General features: G+C 47.2%; 1 protein-coding gene across 1 annotated transcript; it reads right to left on the minus strand.

Moving 5' to 3' along the window:
* Positions 1-523: 523 nt before the first annotated feature.
* On the minus strand, positions 524-2,653 carry LOC140205415 (histone H1.0-B-like). The gene has a single exon (XM_072273015.1). The coding sequence runs from the start codon at positions 2,479-2,481 to the stop codon at positions 1,936-1,938; it is 546 nt and encodes a 181-aa protein (XP_072129116.1). The 5' UTR covers positions 2,482-2,653; the 3' UTR covers positions 524-1,935.
* Positions 2,654-17,416: the final 14,763 nt, after the last annotated feature.

Here is a 17,416-nt window from a genome sequence, read left to right on the forward strand (position 1 = left end):
GGGATTTGCTGTTGCAAGGAGCAGATGCCCCTTTAGGGGGCACCCAGGGCAATACTTCACCAGTGGCAGAATGCTCAGGTGGCATGTAAGCACCTGAATGAAGCAGACACAAGGGGACGACAGATGCGGGAACCTGGAGCAAGGAAGAAGCAGCTGGAGGAATTGAGACGATCATGCAGCATCGGTTGGAGGGAAGGAGTAGTGGGGTAGGTATTACCGATATTTTGGGTGCATCAGCGCAATTGATCTCCAGCAGGCTGTTGATCCAGCACTGAGCAGCCAGGGCCCAAATGGCCTGCAGTTGTATTGATGCTTATCCCAGAGATGGTAACAAACCCTCAACCCTCACCAGAGGGACTTCTGGAGATTCCAGAAGGGTTGTAGGGAGCAAGTGACTGGGGCGACTGAAACCACCCCCCACCCCCACAAACCAGGTGGCCTCAGATGGCCAGGTTCTAGGCCATTTCAGAGACCACTCCCACCTAACGGCGTAGACAAGCTCTGCTGATAAAAAGGCGACCACTTTCAAATCAAAATGTAGCTTTTATTCATTATAAACATACAAAGGAACAGGTGAACCTATAAATGTCTTGAGCCATCCAATTCCACTGATGTGATTTTTGAGTCTATGGACTGCACTCAGTCTTCATCTGAATTCAGATTAAAAACAAGCACACCCTGGCATAAAATAATTAGGAGAGAAGATTGCTTAATAAAAAACATCATGTACATTTAAAAACTTAAAAGTGGAGTTCACTGCGTAAGTAGGAATGTCCCAATATGGCTTTGAACAATACCATACAATAGACAGCTCCAGAGATAGCTAATTAGAATAAACAGACATTAATCACAGATACAAACTGCTTGTAGAGCATCCTAACAATTAGTAAAATACAGCGGTTTAGTAAAAAATAACAAAATCAGCATGTATCACATTTTTTTGGAGCTGTTTTATAAAAGGGTGCCTTTCAGTCAGGAACTTAATTTTTCTTTGGCCAAGTTAGAGAGCACTGTTTAATTTTTTTAAAATTCTGGTCTTTTAGATCTTGCTAGTTTGTTAAGTGTGATTGCTGCCATCTGCAAGTACCTCCTTCTACACTGAATGCCTCTAGACTCAAACATCCCGTACACCTCAGGGAATCAGCACTGCCTCCAAGTGAGGATGTCGGGATGCTCGGAGTTGTTACTGCTGCAAGCTACTAAACTCCGGACCGGGAAAGCACCCTCCAGCGCTGTTACTTCTGTCAAATTTAGTTACAATAGTTACAGCTGTTCACCTGGTTAACAGTATCGCTGAGTAAGCCTCTTACACTAAGGGAAAAGAGATCAGTACCTCCGGCTGTCCTTAAGGCCAACAGTTAAAATTCAGCTAGGGAATCCTCTTTTTAAAAACTTCATGAACACTGCAACAGAACAAACAGCACAGCAGAATTCTCTAGAAAGCAAAGAGTAGTTCCATTCAGCTTTAAAAAGTAAGTAATTTCAAAGTAAAGGTTGATCTTATTGAACTACATGATAAACTGCTGTAATCTGCAATTATAATGCACTGTTCATTAGTAGGGCCTGGCTTTTCTCAACAAACGTCTGGACTTATCCTCTGGGATTTAGAAGCTACACACATGCACAGATCCTGCCTGCTCGTTGACAGGGCACTAACACAAGACCTGGCAGTCCGGAGCAAAGATAGTCACAGCAGCATACAGCATTTACATTCCCCTGTCACAATCCCAAAGTCCAACACCAGCTCCAACACATGATTACTGCATACACATTGGTTTGTTTTAAAAATGCAAGACACAATAAGTTCCTGACAAAATAAAAAGTCTCCTTACTAAATCCAAAAAACATTTTTTTTTAAACTGTATGTACACAAAAGTTTCTGAGGATTTCAGACAGAAAGCAAGGCCAGTCCACCATCGCCAGGAAGGTCGGCAGTCACTTCTTGGATTTCTTTGCGGGTGCCTTGCGTTTTGGGGCTTTCTTCACCTTGGCCTTGACCGGCTTCATCTTCTTTGCCTTTTTGGGCGCGGCCACCTTCTTCTTCGGCGTCTTGGGCTTCTTCTTCCCGGCCTTCGTCTTCTTCGTCTTTGGTGGCGCCTTCACCACCTTCTTGGCCACCGCCACTTTTCTGGGCGAGGTGCTCTTCTTGGTGGTCTTGGCCACCTTCTTAGCCGCCTTCTTGGGCTCGTCAGCCTTGGCCAGCCGGAAGGAGCCGGAAGCCCCCATGCCCTTGATCTGCTTGATGACCTTGCTCACCAGCAGCCTCTTCAGCCCCAGTTTCACCTGGACGTCCGCGCTGTCGCCCACGTTGTACTCTCTCTTGATGTAGCCCTGGATGGCCTGCCTGGAGACACCGCCCCGGCTGTTCAGAGCTTTGATGGCAGCTGTGATCATCTCGGTGTACTTGGGGTGGTCGAATGACTTCTTGGCCGCCTTGGACCTCTTGCCTTTGGGTGTCACTGGAGCTGAGTTCTCAGTCATGGTTGGTCTTCTGCCTGGCTGACTTTAAGATGAGTGGGTAGCTGCCTCCTCCAAAGCCAAGAGCAAAAGGGGGACCTTTGTCAGCACTTGTGAAGACTGGTACCACCGCACCTCCCTGGCAGCGGAGCCCGGACGCCTCTGCCTCTGCTCTCAAGTGCTTTTCAGCACCTCTGCGCTGACGCTGGGAATTAGTAGGCTCGGCGCGGACCTCAGTGAGAACAGCAACTGCTGGCAGCTCCGAGCAGGCAAAAATGGCGAGCTGTGCTTCCATCTGTGTTTCTTCGCTGGCAAAAGCGGCCGATCCCGGCCCCTTCCCGGCGCCCGCCGGCCCCGCCGGCCGCCCCGCCGCCAGCCCCACTCCTTCGTCTCGCCGTGGCCGCGGGCAGGGCCGGCCGGCGCCGCTCGGACGGGGCGCAATCGGTGGAAAACGGCGCGAGGACTCGGCGGGCGGGCGCAGAATTTGGGATTTCTGCTAAAAAATCTGCAAATCGCGAAGGCCGATGCACCGGCTGCCGAATGCAAAACAAAATATAATGCTTGCCCAACGTGTACGGCGGAGAGGAGCGGCGCTTTCCTGGTTCGGTTCGCAGTAATAAAGCGATACATTTAGTCAACTAACACAGGAACACACTGGGATCCGCCATTGACTCCGTGACGTCTTTCACTATTTTATTTACAATTAATTTTAAACGAGTTTCAAACTCGTGCAATGTGTGGAATGGGTGCTGCTCGGGACTGCTTTGAAGTTTAAAGAACATATCTCGATGCTTTGTTGGTGGCTTTGCGACTGCGTTTCGGCGTTTTGTAAACCTGCACTCCGGGCTGACCGAAGGTTCAAAGCTCTTCGTCTTTTGCTGCTGAAGTCTTTAACGGGGTCCAAAATTGGGGGTAGAAGCTGGAAGGGGTTTGAATTTGATTTCGGTGCTTGATCCCTGTAACAGTCCCGTTATCAGCAAGTCGGAGCCCTGGGGGCACTTTTATTTCTTTTTAAAAAATAATGCGTAGGGAGGGATTAATCGGCTGAACTATGAAATGCGTTTCATTCTTTGCAGACCCGGAGTTGCTCAGCACCAGAGCTCCGGCGGCATTGCAGAGAACTTAATTTAAAAGTTCCAGAGAGGGTCAGCAAGTCGAGAGGAGACGAATTTTGGAGCGGGTTAACTGTGCACTGTCATCTTCCCGACATAAATACACGGGGCTAGACGAGCAGGGATTTGCAATGAAGTGAATGGCAAGTTGTTTACTCTGTCGGTTCTGCGTCGGAGCGTCCGGGCCGGGACCAACAATTGCAATTTGGTTAAGTTTATTTTAGCAGGGGCAACTTGTTAAATGCAGAGTTACGTTGCACTTGGGCAGACACAAGTGTCTTGCATAAAGAGAGGAGAGTTATAAAGTGGAAAGGCATCTCCTTATAGATTAGCGCGATCGCCATCTTGGATTGTGTTATTTTAACAGTTTTAAACCAGGAACCCCAGGTTTATTAATCTCTTTAATCTCTTTAAATTAAGCAACTTCTTCGGTACGAGCTACCAACGTTAAGTGTTGTAATTGTTTTATTGTGAGGGGAACTGATTGCAGATGTCACTGGGAGCGGGGAAGATTTGACTTGGAGATACGCACTTCCCTCCCTACCGTTTGAAATGCGCGGTTTAAACGGGCGGTGTTACTGTGTTCTTCGCTTTAAACAAACACACGTTGTCAAATTATTTCAGTCTGGGGGCTTTTGCCCTGGAACACCAGGACACTATCCTGCTCGATTTAAAGCCAGGGAAGATCCTCCACACCAAAGCCTAATGGACCACTTCCAAAGTCAAAACTTTACTTGGGGGAAAAACTGGTTAAACTGCTTGGGGGCTGCAACACAAGGCTGCTATCCTCAACTAATTCAGCTCCATCCTTCCGTCCGCCTGCCCAGCATCCGCAGAATTCCTCGTGTTTAAATTGATTGCTTTATCACTTCAGCCGCCTTTCATCTCCTTGTCTCCGATCGCTGGATCTTTGTTCGAAAGCGACTTTCCGATCCTTTCTCTCATATCATTTCCCTTCCTCTACCCCCTCCGACCCCGCAAACTTTCCCCGTCTTCTGTGGCGCACACCCCTGCCCCACTTCCATCTCGTCTCTCATCCTCTCCCTGTACTCTTAGTGGAGTCAGAGGCGAGACATGAAGAAAGAAATGTATGTTATCCTCCCCAACACTCTTCACTCCATCTGCCCTCTTTCTCTCTCTCTCTCTCCCTCCTTCCTCCATTATCTCACTCCGTGGCCCCTTCCTATACTGCAGGGGTTCCCAACCAGGGTTCCACGGAGCCCTTGCTGAATAGTATTGGTCCATGACATTAAAAAAGGTTGGGAAGCCCCGATCTACCATCTCTCTCTCCCTCTCTCTCTGCTCTTGTGCCCTTTCTCCACACTCTGCCCACTTGCTCCTTTCTTTCTGCCCTCATCCTCCGAACTATCTCTCTCTGTTCTCGTACTTCACTCTCCTGGCCGTTCTCTCCGCTCTCTTTTCCAGTCTCTCTCTCTCTCTGCTGTCTCTCGCTCTCCACCCTCTTCCTCCATTCTCTTTTTGGGTTCTCTTCCTCCACTCTCTCTTTCTGTGCCTTCTTTCTCAACTGTCCAGATTTGCAATTTTTGCCCCCCCCCCCCGGTGCCGTCTTCAACCTATGCCCTGTTCCTCTTCTCTGCCCCTCTCTCCCTTTTCGCCCCGGCCTCTTCCCCCGCCGCCCCCTTGCATCTTGTCCATTCTCTCAATCCTTCTTACTGTAACTCTCCTACTACTGCTGGCCTCGTTTATTTTCCACCCTTAACTTTACTTTCCATCTCGTCTCTCCTCCCATTTCAATCTATTCTTGCTGCGTTTTTCTTTCTTTCTGTCCCTCTTTCTTTGACATAGCTCTCGCCGCCGTCTGTTCTATTTAAGCAGTCACACCCTCAGGTTGAATGAACCGTATCTGCTGGCACGTCCAATGGCAGCCGCTCTAAGACGACCCAGCGCATTCCTATTGGCTCGTTTTCCCTTGAGGTTGCGGTGAGTCAAACATCCATTGAGGAAGATTGCGTGATGTCGATTAAAGTTGAGTAGCACTGTACTATTTCATTGCATTCCCTGTTTTATATAGAAGTAAGGTCTGATTAAATGTCCACGAGGAAGTTTAACACTTGTCGAATGCGGGACAATCTAGAAGCCACGACTGAAAAGTGAAAAATTATCTGCAGAGCGATGGGGAAAGGAGAGGAAATGTGGAACAGTTTAATCCCTCTAAGAAACCAGTACAGGACTGGTCTCCCGGGCTGTTGGGATGTAAAACTGTCTGGGACTGCATTGGATTTTGCAATTTGCAGACACTTGCAGCGTTCGGATGAATAGTTCCTGCAGCCTACACCCCGGGCAGTAATTCCTGGCCCTCCCTCCCTTCCTAAATGTTTGATCCCCCCCCCACCCTTTTTTTTTGCTGCGACTGAGAAGCGAGAGCAACCCAGCTCCCCGTACCGGTGAAGCGACTTCAAAGCACCGGGGACGAGCCACCCGCGCAAAGTGCTCTGGGAAGTGTAGTAACTCTCGCTCCAAGGCTTGACCCTCCCGTTGCTGTACTACAAATCCCAGCATGCCACACGCCTTAGGTGGGGCAGGCACCGAAATCTGACCCGGGACCCACCCGAGTCCGCGGAGACAGATCGGATTTTGGTGTGGCCCTGCCTCCAGCTGAATCCCAATCCTTTCACGCCGTAAACTCTTGATCTCTCAATCTACCTTACCTTAACCGATGCGCTTTATTTGTCTATCTGCACTGCACTTTGTAACTGTTACACTTCGGTTTATCTTTAACCCTTTGTACCACCTCGATGTACCTAGGTGTAAAACGATATGTCTGGATGGCATGTAAATGTAAGATCTTAAACTGTATCTCGGCACACATCTTGATAATAAACCAATTACGCAAGGAAGACCGTAGATGTTGGAAATCTGCAGCAATCCTTAAAACGCCGGAGGACCTCAGCGGGTCCGGCAGTAAATCTGGAGGGAAATGATCAGACAATGTTTTGGGTTGAGTCCCTTCATCGGAATTAACTACAAGGCCAGTGCCCAACGAGCAGACAGTTTTCTCCCCCTTAACCTCCCCCCACCCACAAACACACATTATTTTAAAATCCCAAGTTCTGAGTAATTGCGTGTTCATTGGGAAATTGAACCTCCCTGCCGTCCGTCAGCTGATATCTGGTGTGTGCCTCAGGAGTGACGTCATTGAGTCATACATCACGGCCATTCAGCCCAGCTCGATGCATGCTAACCCCAGATGCTCATGTCTTCCCCCCAACCCCACATTTGGCCCCTATCCCTCTAAACCTTTCCAGTCTATGTACCTGGCCAAATATATTTTAGATTTTGGTATGGGACCTGTTTCTGGCAAATGGTCAGAGGGTCTGTCAGTGAGGCCTGACCCTCGGGAGGCACAGCTGGGAGAGCAGTTCCAGCAGCTTGGGTTCAATGCTGCCGCTGTCTATGTGGAGTTTGCATGCCCAAAGATGCCACTGTAAATTGACGGAAGTGTGGTAGAAGCTGTTGATCGGGATGAAATGGAACTTACGCCGGAATGCTGCAAACCAGGTGGCTGGCCTGGGCCTGGTTCTGTACTGTGTGACAAAGGACCCCGGTGACCTGCTCAGTCAGTGACAGCACCGACACCTCTCCATTACGGTCCGCTGGGCAGAGGGATCCGGGATCTGGGGGTTGGAGAGGCAAAGGCAAGTATCTCCCGAGACTGCAGACGCTGGAATCTGGAGCGAGGCACGAAGCGCTGGAGGAGCCCAGTGGGTCAGATAAGCCCAGCTGAAGGGTCTTGGTCTGAAACACTGGCTGTCTTTTATTCCCCTCCATGGTTGCTGCCTGCCCCGCTGAGTTCCTCCGGATCTTTGTGTGTTGCTCCAACTGTGAAGAGCCCCCCCCACCACCACCACCTCACAGCGGGACCTCTCCGATGAGCAACGTATTCACGGGCTTGGGTCTTCCACAGAGATATGTGACGTTTCGCGAAAGCCTTGGCTGTGCTAGCTTTCTCAGTGGAGGCCAAGACAACATCGACTCCCCATTTCATTGCCTCGAGATCTTTCCCAGCAACTTCATCCGATCTCTGTGTTCCCCGGTTTGCCACTCACTGGGGTACTGGAGTGACCTCCCAGGTGCAAAACAGCAAATTTCATGACATATGCCAGTGATAGAAATCCTGATTCTGACTTGAGGAGCAGGTGGGATCTCAGGATCTCCCTTCCCACCATCACTGGCAGCATTGACTCCACTCATGTCACCTCTGGTGTTCCCTCGGCTGCAGTGGTTCCCACTCCCTCAGGGTACCAAGGGAGCTGTGGATTATCAGAAGGATTCCCGACAGACAGTGCCTTCATCCTCGGGGAGACTGCACTGCTGGACATTTTCATAACACCAAAAGACGATAAGACATGGGAGCAGAATTTTCAGCATCTGGTACTGTCAGAGAGGTGAATCGGGAGGAGACGGGGAGGGGGAGTAGGACTGCTCTCTAACACTGGGGCATCCTGCTGGTGTTGCCATGCTTCCAGTGCCAACATATTATGCCCGCAAACTATCTCAAACCTCTGACATATGGGGGGTGGGGGGGGGAATACCGGAGCGCCCAGAGGAGACCCGTGCAGTCATGGAGAGAACGTGTAAATTCCTTACAGATAACGGCAGGCAGTGAACCCCAAGTGATTTTCCAGTTCGCGCTGTGAAGTATTGCGCTAACCGCTACTCTACCGTGCAACCCCAGATCTTCTTTGGCAGCTCCTCATTCCCTTGCCTGCTCCGTGGTTCTATAAGGTAACTGGTTCCTGCCAGATACTCCCCCAGAATATGCTTAACAGAAGGGTGAAGGCGGATGAGCGAGGCCATGTATTTGTCCCGCCACACATTCCCAATGCACAAACTCGAGGGTCTCAATACCATCTCCCTCACTCTAACCAGTCACGCCCAGAGGTTCCCAGGAGCCAGTGCGCCGCTTCATCCATTGGAGCGGACCTTGAAACTTTTCCATTGTCTCCCTGGTAACCTCTTCTCAGGAATGGAGTGACTGTTCTTGGAGTGTAGGGTTCAGTCTGTGACTGACGCCGTTTTCCCATCACAGCCTAGGGCCTCAGTGCTGGGCGAGGGGGCTGACTCGTTTACTCTTCGAGTGTATTTGGAGAAACTTACTTTGGTGTTGTCTCTGCAGTGGCTGCAGGTGTTTAGTGTGGATGGCCCGAGTCTCCGAAACACGGGGGAGGCCATAAAATAAGTGTGAGCACTGAGCTATCAATCTCCAAATATCCTTGTCATCAGTTAGAGCAAAATTGAGCACAACTGAGAGCATCCTGACTGGCTGCATCACTGCCTGGTACGGGAACTGTACTTCCCTCAATCGCAGGACTCTGCAGAGAGTGGTGTGGACAGCCCAGCGCATCTGTAGATGTGAACTTCCCACTATTCAGGACATTTACAAAGACAGGTGTGTAAAAAGGGCCCGAAGGATCATTGGGGACCCGAGTCACCCCAACCACAAACTGTTCCAGCTGCTACCATCCGGGAAACGGTACCGCAGCATAAAAGCCAGGACCAGCAGGCTCCGGGACAGCTTCTTCCATCAGGCCATCAGACTGATTAATTCATGCTGACACAACTGTATTTCTATGTTATATTGACTGTCCTGTGGAACATACTATTTATTGTATTTTACTGTAAATTGCACACTGCACATTTAGACGGAGATGTAATGTAAAGATTTTTACTCATGTATATGAAGGATATAAGTAATAAAGTCAATTCAATTCACAGAATCATACAGTGTAGAAACAGGCCTGTGTCACAACTGGTTCGTGCTAACCAAGATCCTTAACTAAGCTAGTCCCATTTGCCTGCGTTGGGCCCATATCCCTCTAAACCAGGGGTTCCCAACATTTTTTATGCTGTAGAAATCCATGGGCCACAGGATGGCAACCTCTGCTATAAACCTTTCCCAACAATGCACATGTCCAGGTACCTTTCAAGTTTTGATAAAGTACCTGCATTTGCCTCTTCCTCTGGTAGTTCATTCCAACTGGAAACATCTCTCTGGGTGGAAAGGAATTGCCTCTCAGGTCTCTGTTAAACCTTTCCCCTCTCCCCTTAAACTTATGCCCTCTGGTTCTTGATTCCTCAACCCCTGGATAAAGACTGCACATTAACTATACCCCGAGGAGTTTAAGCACCTCATTCTCCTACACTCAAAGTCCCAACCTGCTCAACCTCTCTCAATAACTCAGTCCTCTGAGTCCTGACAGCATCCTTGTAAATCTCTTCTGCCCTTTTTCCAGCTTAGCAGGCTGACCAAAACTGAACATAATACTCCAAATATGGTTTCACCAGCATCCTATACGTCTGCAGTATAACATCCCAACTTCTGGACTCAGTGCCCCTGACTGGAGGCCAGCATGCCAAGCTCTGCCTTTGCCACCTATCTACCTATGACACCACTCTCAGGGAAACACAATGGCTACATGGGAGTCCTGAAGGCAGAGGCGAACTTCACTGCATGCCACTGGAGCGTAGCGACTCCTTGCTAGCTGCTCTTAGCATATCAATTCATAACATCTATTGTAATGGTTCTTTTAAGTCTCAGTTCTATGACTTTAAGAATTAATAACAACGTTTGCTGAAATCTGCTTCCAGATCTGGCGATGTTCCGATCCCAAGGACAGATTCTGCCCTCCAGGACAGGCCTCTTGTATGATAAATCCCTGCAGAGCATTATGATAGCTTGCATCTTTGCCTAGTATGGAAGCTCTAGTGCTCTCTGTCACGGACAAAACCTTCCCTACCGTCAAGCACACCTTCGAAAGGCAGTGCCGCAGGAAGGCAGAGTCCATCATTAACAACCCTCGCCATCTGGGGCACACCCTCTTCTCATCACTATCATCAGGGAGGAGAATCACACTCAGCTTTTTAGGAACAGTTTCTTCCCCCTCCAGCGTCAGATTTCTGACTGGTCCATGAAACTGTGAACGTCACTATTTCACTCTTTTTTTTCTATTACGTATTTATTTACTTATTGAATCTTACAGTAATCTTATGTCTTGCATAAATTTCACGACAAGTACCAGTGATAATGAAAATGATTCTCACTCTGAACTCTTGATTTCCCAATCCCCCTCGTCATGACCCTTGATCCATGATCGTGTGCTTGCAACACTGTGTGTCCGACAGAGTGACCAGCAGCACTGGGGCTCCACAGCGGACTGTCTTGTCTCCCTTTCTCTTCACCATTTACACCTCGGACTTCAACTACTGCACAGAGTCTTGTCATCTTCAGAAGTTTTCTGATGACTCTGCCATAGTTGGATGCATCAGCAAGGGAGATGAGGCTGGGTTCAGGGCTACGGTAGGAAACTTTGTCACATGGTGTGAGCAGAATTATCTGCAGCTTAATGTGAAAAAGGCTAAGGAGCTGGTGGTGGACCTGAGGAGAGCTAAGGTACCAGTGACCCCTGTTTCCATCCACGGGGTCAGTGTGGACATGGTGGAGGATTACAAATACCGGGGATACGAATTGACAATAAACTGGACTGGTCAAAGAACACTGAGGCTGTCTACAAGAGGGGTCAGAGCCCTCTCTATTTCCTGAGGAGACTGAGGTCCTTTAACATCTGCCGGACGATGCTGAGGATGTTCTATGAGTCTGTGGTGGCCAGTGCGATCATGTTTGCTGTTGTGTGCTGGGGCAGCAGGATGAGGGTAGCAGACACCAACAGAATCAACAAACTCATTCGTAAGGCCAGTGATGTTGTGGGGATGGAACTGGACTCTCTGACGGTGGTGTCTGAAAAGAGGATGCTGTCCAAGTTGCATGCCATCTTGGACAATGTCTCCCATCCACTACATAATGTACTGGTTGGGCACAGGATTACATTCAGCCAGAGACTCATTCCACCAAGATGCAACACAGAGCGTCATAAGAAGTCATTCCTGCCTGTGGCCATCAAACTTTACAATTCCTCCCTTGGAGGGTCAGACACCCTGAGCCAATGGGCTGGTCCTGGACTTACTTCCATCTGGCATAATTTACATATTACTATTTAACTATTTATGGTTTTAATTACTATTTAATTATTTATGGTGCAACTGTAACGAAAACCAATTTCCCCCGGGATCAATAAAGTATGACTATGACTACTATGACTATTCTTATTGTCTACGTACTCGGTACTTTCTCTGCAACTATAAGATTACATCCTGCATTCCCTTATTATTTTTCCTCTTGGTGCCACCTCGATGTACTTATGTTTGGAGTGATCTGATTGGATGGCATACAAAACAAAGTTTTCCTCTGTATCTCAGTACATGTGACAATAATAAACCTTTGTCAAACAGGGACTGCCAAGAAACAGGAAGTTTAGGAGGATCTTGCCACGAGCCGTCGTTTTGTAAGGGATTCTCTGTGTGGGGCAGCAGGGTCAGGCTGGTTGAGGACCTGGATCTTGAACACTTCAGTGAAAGTGTTGGTGGTGACTTGGATTTTGGCCCCCAGGCACGGACCAAAATGAGAAGCACGGCTCTGCCACCAAAGTTGGTAGCCCAGTGGTTAGCTTAACACTACTACAGCGCTAGCTGTAGGATCAGGGTTCGATTCCCACCACGGTCTTTGAGGAGTTTGTACTTGCTCTTCGTGACCGCGTGGGTTTTCTCAAGTGCTCTGGTTTCCTCCCCCATCCCAAAAGCATGCAGGTTAGGACAGGGAAGGTCTAGACGTGCTGTGTTGACATCGGAAGCATAGCAACACTTGCAAGCTGCCCCCCAGTACAATCCTCGCTGATTTAATGTGACGCAAACAACTCATTTCATTGTATGCTGCAATATTAGAATTAGGTTTAATATCACCCGCATGTGTCTGAAATTTGTTAACTTTGCGGCAGCAGTACAATGCAATACATGATAATAGAACAAAATGAATTACAGTAATATATATGCATATTAAATAGTTAAAATAAGTGGTGCAAGAACAGAAATTAAAAAGTAATGAGGTAGTTTTCATGGGTTCAATGTCCATTCAGAAATCTGATGGCCGAGGCAAAGAAGCTAACATTTGTGACAAAAAAAAAGCTTAAAAGAATTCTGTATCTTTAAAATTTGAGTGATCTTTGTTCTGGCATGTAGTGAACAGTTTTTTCAGTAGTTGTGCTGTAAGGGGTGTGTGTGGGAGGTGAGGCACAAAATTGTAGCAAGAAGTTCTGGTGCAGCCTCGTTTGGCACTGGTCTTCACTGAGATTGGTCCATTGTACATCCATTGGTTGGGGTCATAATTTCACGCCTTCATGGAAGAAGCACAGGATGGAGATGAACTGCTGTGGACTGCTGAATTAGACCATAAGACATAGAAGCAGAATTAGGCCATTCGGACCATCGAGTCTGCTCTGCCATTCCATCTTGGCTGAGTTATCATCCCTCTCAACCCCATTCTTCTGCCTTCTCCCCGTAATCTTCGACGTCCTGATTAATCAAGAACTCTGTCTTAAATATACACATTGTCTTGGGCTGCACAGTCGTCTGTGGCAATGAATTCCACAGATTCACCACCTTCTGTCAAAAGAGATTTTTCCTCAACTCTGATGTAAATGGACATAGCTCAACTCAGAGGCTGTGTCCTCCAGTCCAAGACTGCCCCGCTATGGGAAACATCCTCTCCACATCCACTCTATCTAGGCCTTTCAATATCTGATAGGTTACAATGAGATTCTCCACCCCCCCCCCCCGCCCCAACCATTCTAAACTCTAGTGAGTACAGGCCCAGAACCATTAAATGCTTCTCACAGGTTAACTCTTTCATTCTTGTGAACCTCCTCTGGACCCTCTCCAATGTCAGCACATCTGTTCTTTGATAAGGGGCCCAAAACTGCTCACAGTACTCCAAGCTTGGTCTGGCCAATCCCTCATAAAGCCTCAGCATTACATCCTTGCTATTGTATTCCAGGTCTCCCAAAATGAATGCTAACATTGCATTTGCCTTACATAACACTGACTCAACTTGCAAGTTAACCTTTAGGGAATCTTGCATGAGGACACCCAAGTCCCTTTGCACCTCTGATTTTTGAATTTTCTTCCCATTTAGAAAATAGTCTACGTTTTTATTTATTTTACCAAAGTGCATGACCATACACTTCCTGACACTGTATTCTAGTTACTTCTTTGACCATTCCCTCAATCTGTCCAGCTCCTTCTGTTTCCTCAACATTTCCTGCCCCTCCACCTATCTTCATATCATCCACGAAGCTGGCAATTCCATCATCCAAATCATTGATAGATAATGTAAAAGGAAGTGGTCCCAACACCAACCCCTATGGCACACCACTGGTCACCGGCAGCCAGCCAGAAAAGGCTCTCTTTATTCCCACTCTTTGCCTCCTGCCAGTCAGCTAATCTTTTATCCATGCTCGTATCTTTCCTATAATACCATGGGCCCTTGTTAAGCGGGCTCATGTGCAGCACCTTGTCAAAAGCCATCTGAAAATCCAATTAACTAACATCTACTGACTCTCCTTTGCCTGTTATTTCTTCAAAGACTTCCGACAAATTTGTCAGGCAAGATTTCCCCTTTAGAAAGCCATGCTGACTTTGGCCCATTTTGTCACTTGCCTCCAAATAATCTGACACCTCATCTTTACTCAAACACGAGGAATTCTGCAGATGCTGGAAATTCAAGAAACACACATCAAAGTTGCTGGTGAACGCAGCAGGCCGGGCAGCATCTCTAGGAAGAGGTACAGTCGACATTTCGGGCTGAGACCCTTAGTCCTGACGAAGGGTCTCGGCCCGAAATGTCAACTGTACCTCTTCCTAGAGATGCTGCCTGGCCTGCTGCGTTCACCAGCAACTATGATGGGTGTTACCTCATCTTTATTGGTAGGCTCCAACATCTTTCCAACCACTGAAGTCAGGTAAACTGGCCTACAATTTGCTTTCTTCTGCCTCCCTCCTTCCTTGAAGAGTGGAATAATATTTGCTATTTTCAAGTCTTCAGGAACCATTCCAGAATTTAGTGATGCTTGAAGGATCATTTTCAAGCCTCCATGGTCTCTACAGCTACCTCTTTCAGAACCCTGGGTTCTATCCGGTTCAGGTGGCTTATCTACCTTCAGACCTTTCAGCTTCCCAAGCAGCTTCTCCTTAGCAACGACACTGTACCCTGACACTCTCGCATTTCTGGCATTCTGCTATTGCCTTCCACAGCAAAGACTGACGCAAAATGCTTATTCAGTTCATCTGCTATTTCTCTGCCTCCATTACTACCTCTCCAGCATCATTTTTTGGTGGTCCAATAACCACTCTTATCCCTCTTTTACTGTTAATATATCTGGAAAAACTTTTGATATTCTCTTTTATATTATTGACTAGCATACCTTCATATTTCATCTTTCCGATCTCTATGGCTTTTTTAGTTGCCTTCTGTTGATTTTCATTAGCTTCCCAATCCTCTACCTTCTCATTAATTTTTGTTCTGCTATATGCCCTCTCTTTAGCTTTTATGCTGTCTTTGACTTCATTTGTCAGCCACAGATGTCTCATCCTCCCCTTAGACTACTTCCTCATCTTTGGGATGTATCTTTCCTGTGCCTTCTGAATTTCCCCTGTAAACTCCAGCCATTGCTGTTCTGCCATCATCCCTGCTAGTATCCCCTTCCAATTAACTTTGGCCAGCTCCTCTCTCTATGTAATTCCCTTTACAGATACATCAAATTTTAGCTTCTGCACCTCAGCGGCAGGATGAATTCTATCATGCTATGATCTTTGTCCTCCTAAGGGTTCCTCTAGCTTAAGCTCACTAATCAAATCTGGGTCATTACATAACGACCAATCCAGAATTGCCGTTTCCCTAGTAGGCTCGATCTCAAGCAGCTATAAAAAGCCATCTTGTAGAAAAGGCATTCTACAAATTCCCTCTCTTGGAATCCAGCACTAACCTGATTTTCCCAATCTACCTACATATTGAAATCCCCCATGACTGTCACAGCATTGTCCTTTTTACATGCCTTTTCTGTCTCCCTTTCTAATTTGTAGGCAAGATTCTGGCTACTTTCAGAATTTCATGAGGATGTCCACAACTCATAAAACATTATAGCACAGTACAGGTCCTTTAACCCACAACGTTTTGACGACCCTTTAACCTTCTCTAAGATCAACCTAATTCCAAACTCCTGCAAAGCCATCCATTTTTCTATCATCCATGTGCCTAAAAGTTTTTTAAATGTCCATAGTGTATCTGCCTCTACCACCACCTCTGGCACTGTGTCCCATGCACCTTCCACTCTCTGTGTTTAAAAAAAAACCCTTATTTTTGACATCCCCTCTATACTTTCCTCCAATCACTTTAAATTATGCCTCCTCGTGTTCACCAATCTCTAGTTTGATGGTCTCAGGGGCTTTAATGTGGTTGAACAAGGCCATAAATAATAGTTAGTCTTTGAATTGTTGCACAGCAATATCCACTCCATCTCTAAGTGGACAGTGTCCAGACTGCGATTAGAGGAGCTTCTGAGGAATTTCACAGAAGGAGACGTACAGGAGTGAGACAGATCAGCTGGTTGAGTAGTGTTGCACAACAACCTTGCATTCAATGTCAGTAAGACCAAGGAATTGATTGTGGACTTAGTCATAGTCATACTTTATTGATCCTGGGGGAAATTGGTTTTAGTTACAGTTGCACCATAAATAATAAATAGTAATAAAACCATAAATAGTTAAATAGTAATATGTAAATTATGCCAGGAAATAAGTCCAGGACCAGCCTATTGGCTCAGGGTGTCTGACCCTCCAAGGGAGGAGTTGTAAAGTTTGATGGCCACAGGCAGGAATAACTTCCTATGATGCTCTGTGTTGCATCTCAGTGGGATGAGTCTCTGGCTGAATGTACTCCTGTGCCCACCCAGTACATTATGTAGTGGATGGGAGACATTGTCCAAGGTGGCATGCAACTTAGACAGCATCCTCTTTTCAGACACCACCGTCAGAGAGTCCAGTTCCATCCCCACAACATCACTGGCTTTACGAATGAGTTTGTTGATTCTGCTGGGAATCAAGGAATCATTGGGCTCTTCAGGAAGGGGAATGCTCACCAGTTCTCATTGAGGGATCAGCAGGGCAGGAGAGCAGCCTCAATTTCCTGGGTGTCAACATGTCTGAAGATCTATCCTAGGCCCAACATATTGAAGCAATTATAAAGAAGGCATATCAACGGCTATGCATTAGGAGATTAGGTATATAACCAAAGACTCTAGCAAATTCCTATAGATGTACCATGGAGCACATTCTGACTGTTCCATCACCATCTAACAGGGAGAGGGGGAACTGCACAGGATCAGGAAAAGCTGCAAAGGCTTGCAAATTCATCCAGCTCCATCATGGGCACTATCCTCCCTATCACCGAGGACATTTTCAAAAGAAAGCCTCAAAAAGGTGGCACTCATCATTACAGACACCCATCACCCAGGACATGCTCTCTTCTGTTAGTACCATCATGGAAGAGATACAGGAGCCTGAAGACACACAGTTAACCTTTTAGGGACAGCTTCTTGCCCTATGCCATCGGACTTCCGAATGGACAATGAAGCCGCCCATGAACAATACTTCTTGTACTGCTCTTATACTCCACATTTCATGACATGCACTTTATTAGGTGCACCTGTACACCTGTTCATTAATGGAAGTATTTAATCAGCCAAACATGTGGCAGCAACTCAGTGCATAAAAGCACGAAGACATGGTCAAATAGTTCAGTTGATATTCAGACCAAACATCAGAATGGGGAAGAAACATGATCTAAGTGACTTTGACCATGGAACAATTGTTGGTGCCAGATGGGGTGGTTAGAGTATCTCAGAAAGTACTGATCTTCTGAGGTTCTCACGAACAACAGTCTC

Source organism: Mobula birostris, chromosome 11 (assembly GCF_030028105.1).
Source record: "Mobula birostris isolate sMobBir1 chromosome 11, sMobBir1.hap1, whole genome shotgun sequence".
NCBI classification, from domain to species: domain Eukaryota; kingdom Metazoa; phylum Chordata; class Chondrichthyes; order Myliobatiformes; family Myliobatidae; genus Mobula; species Mobula birostris.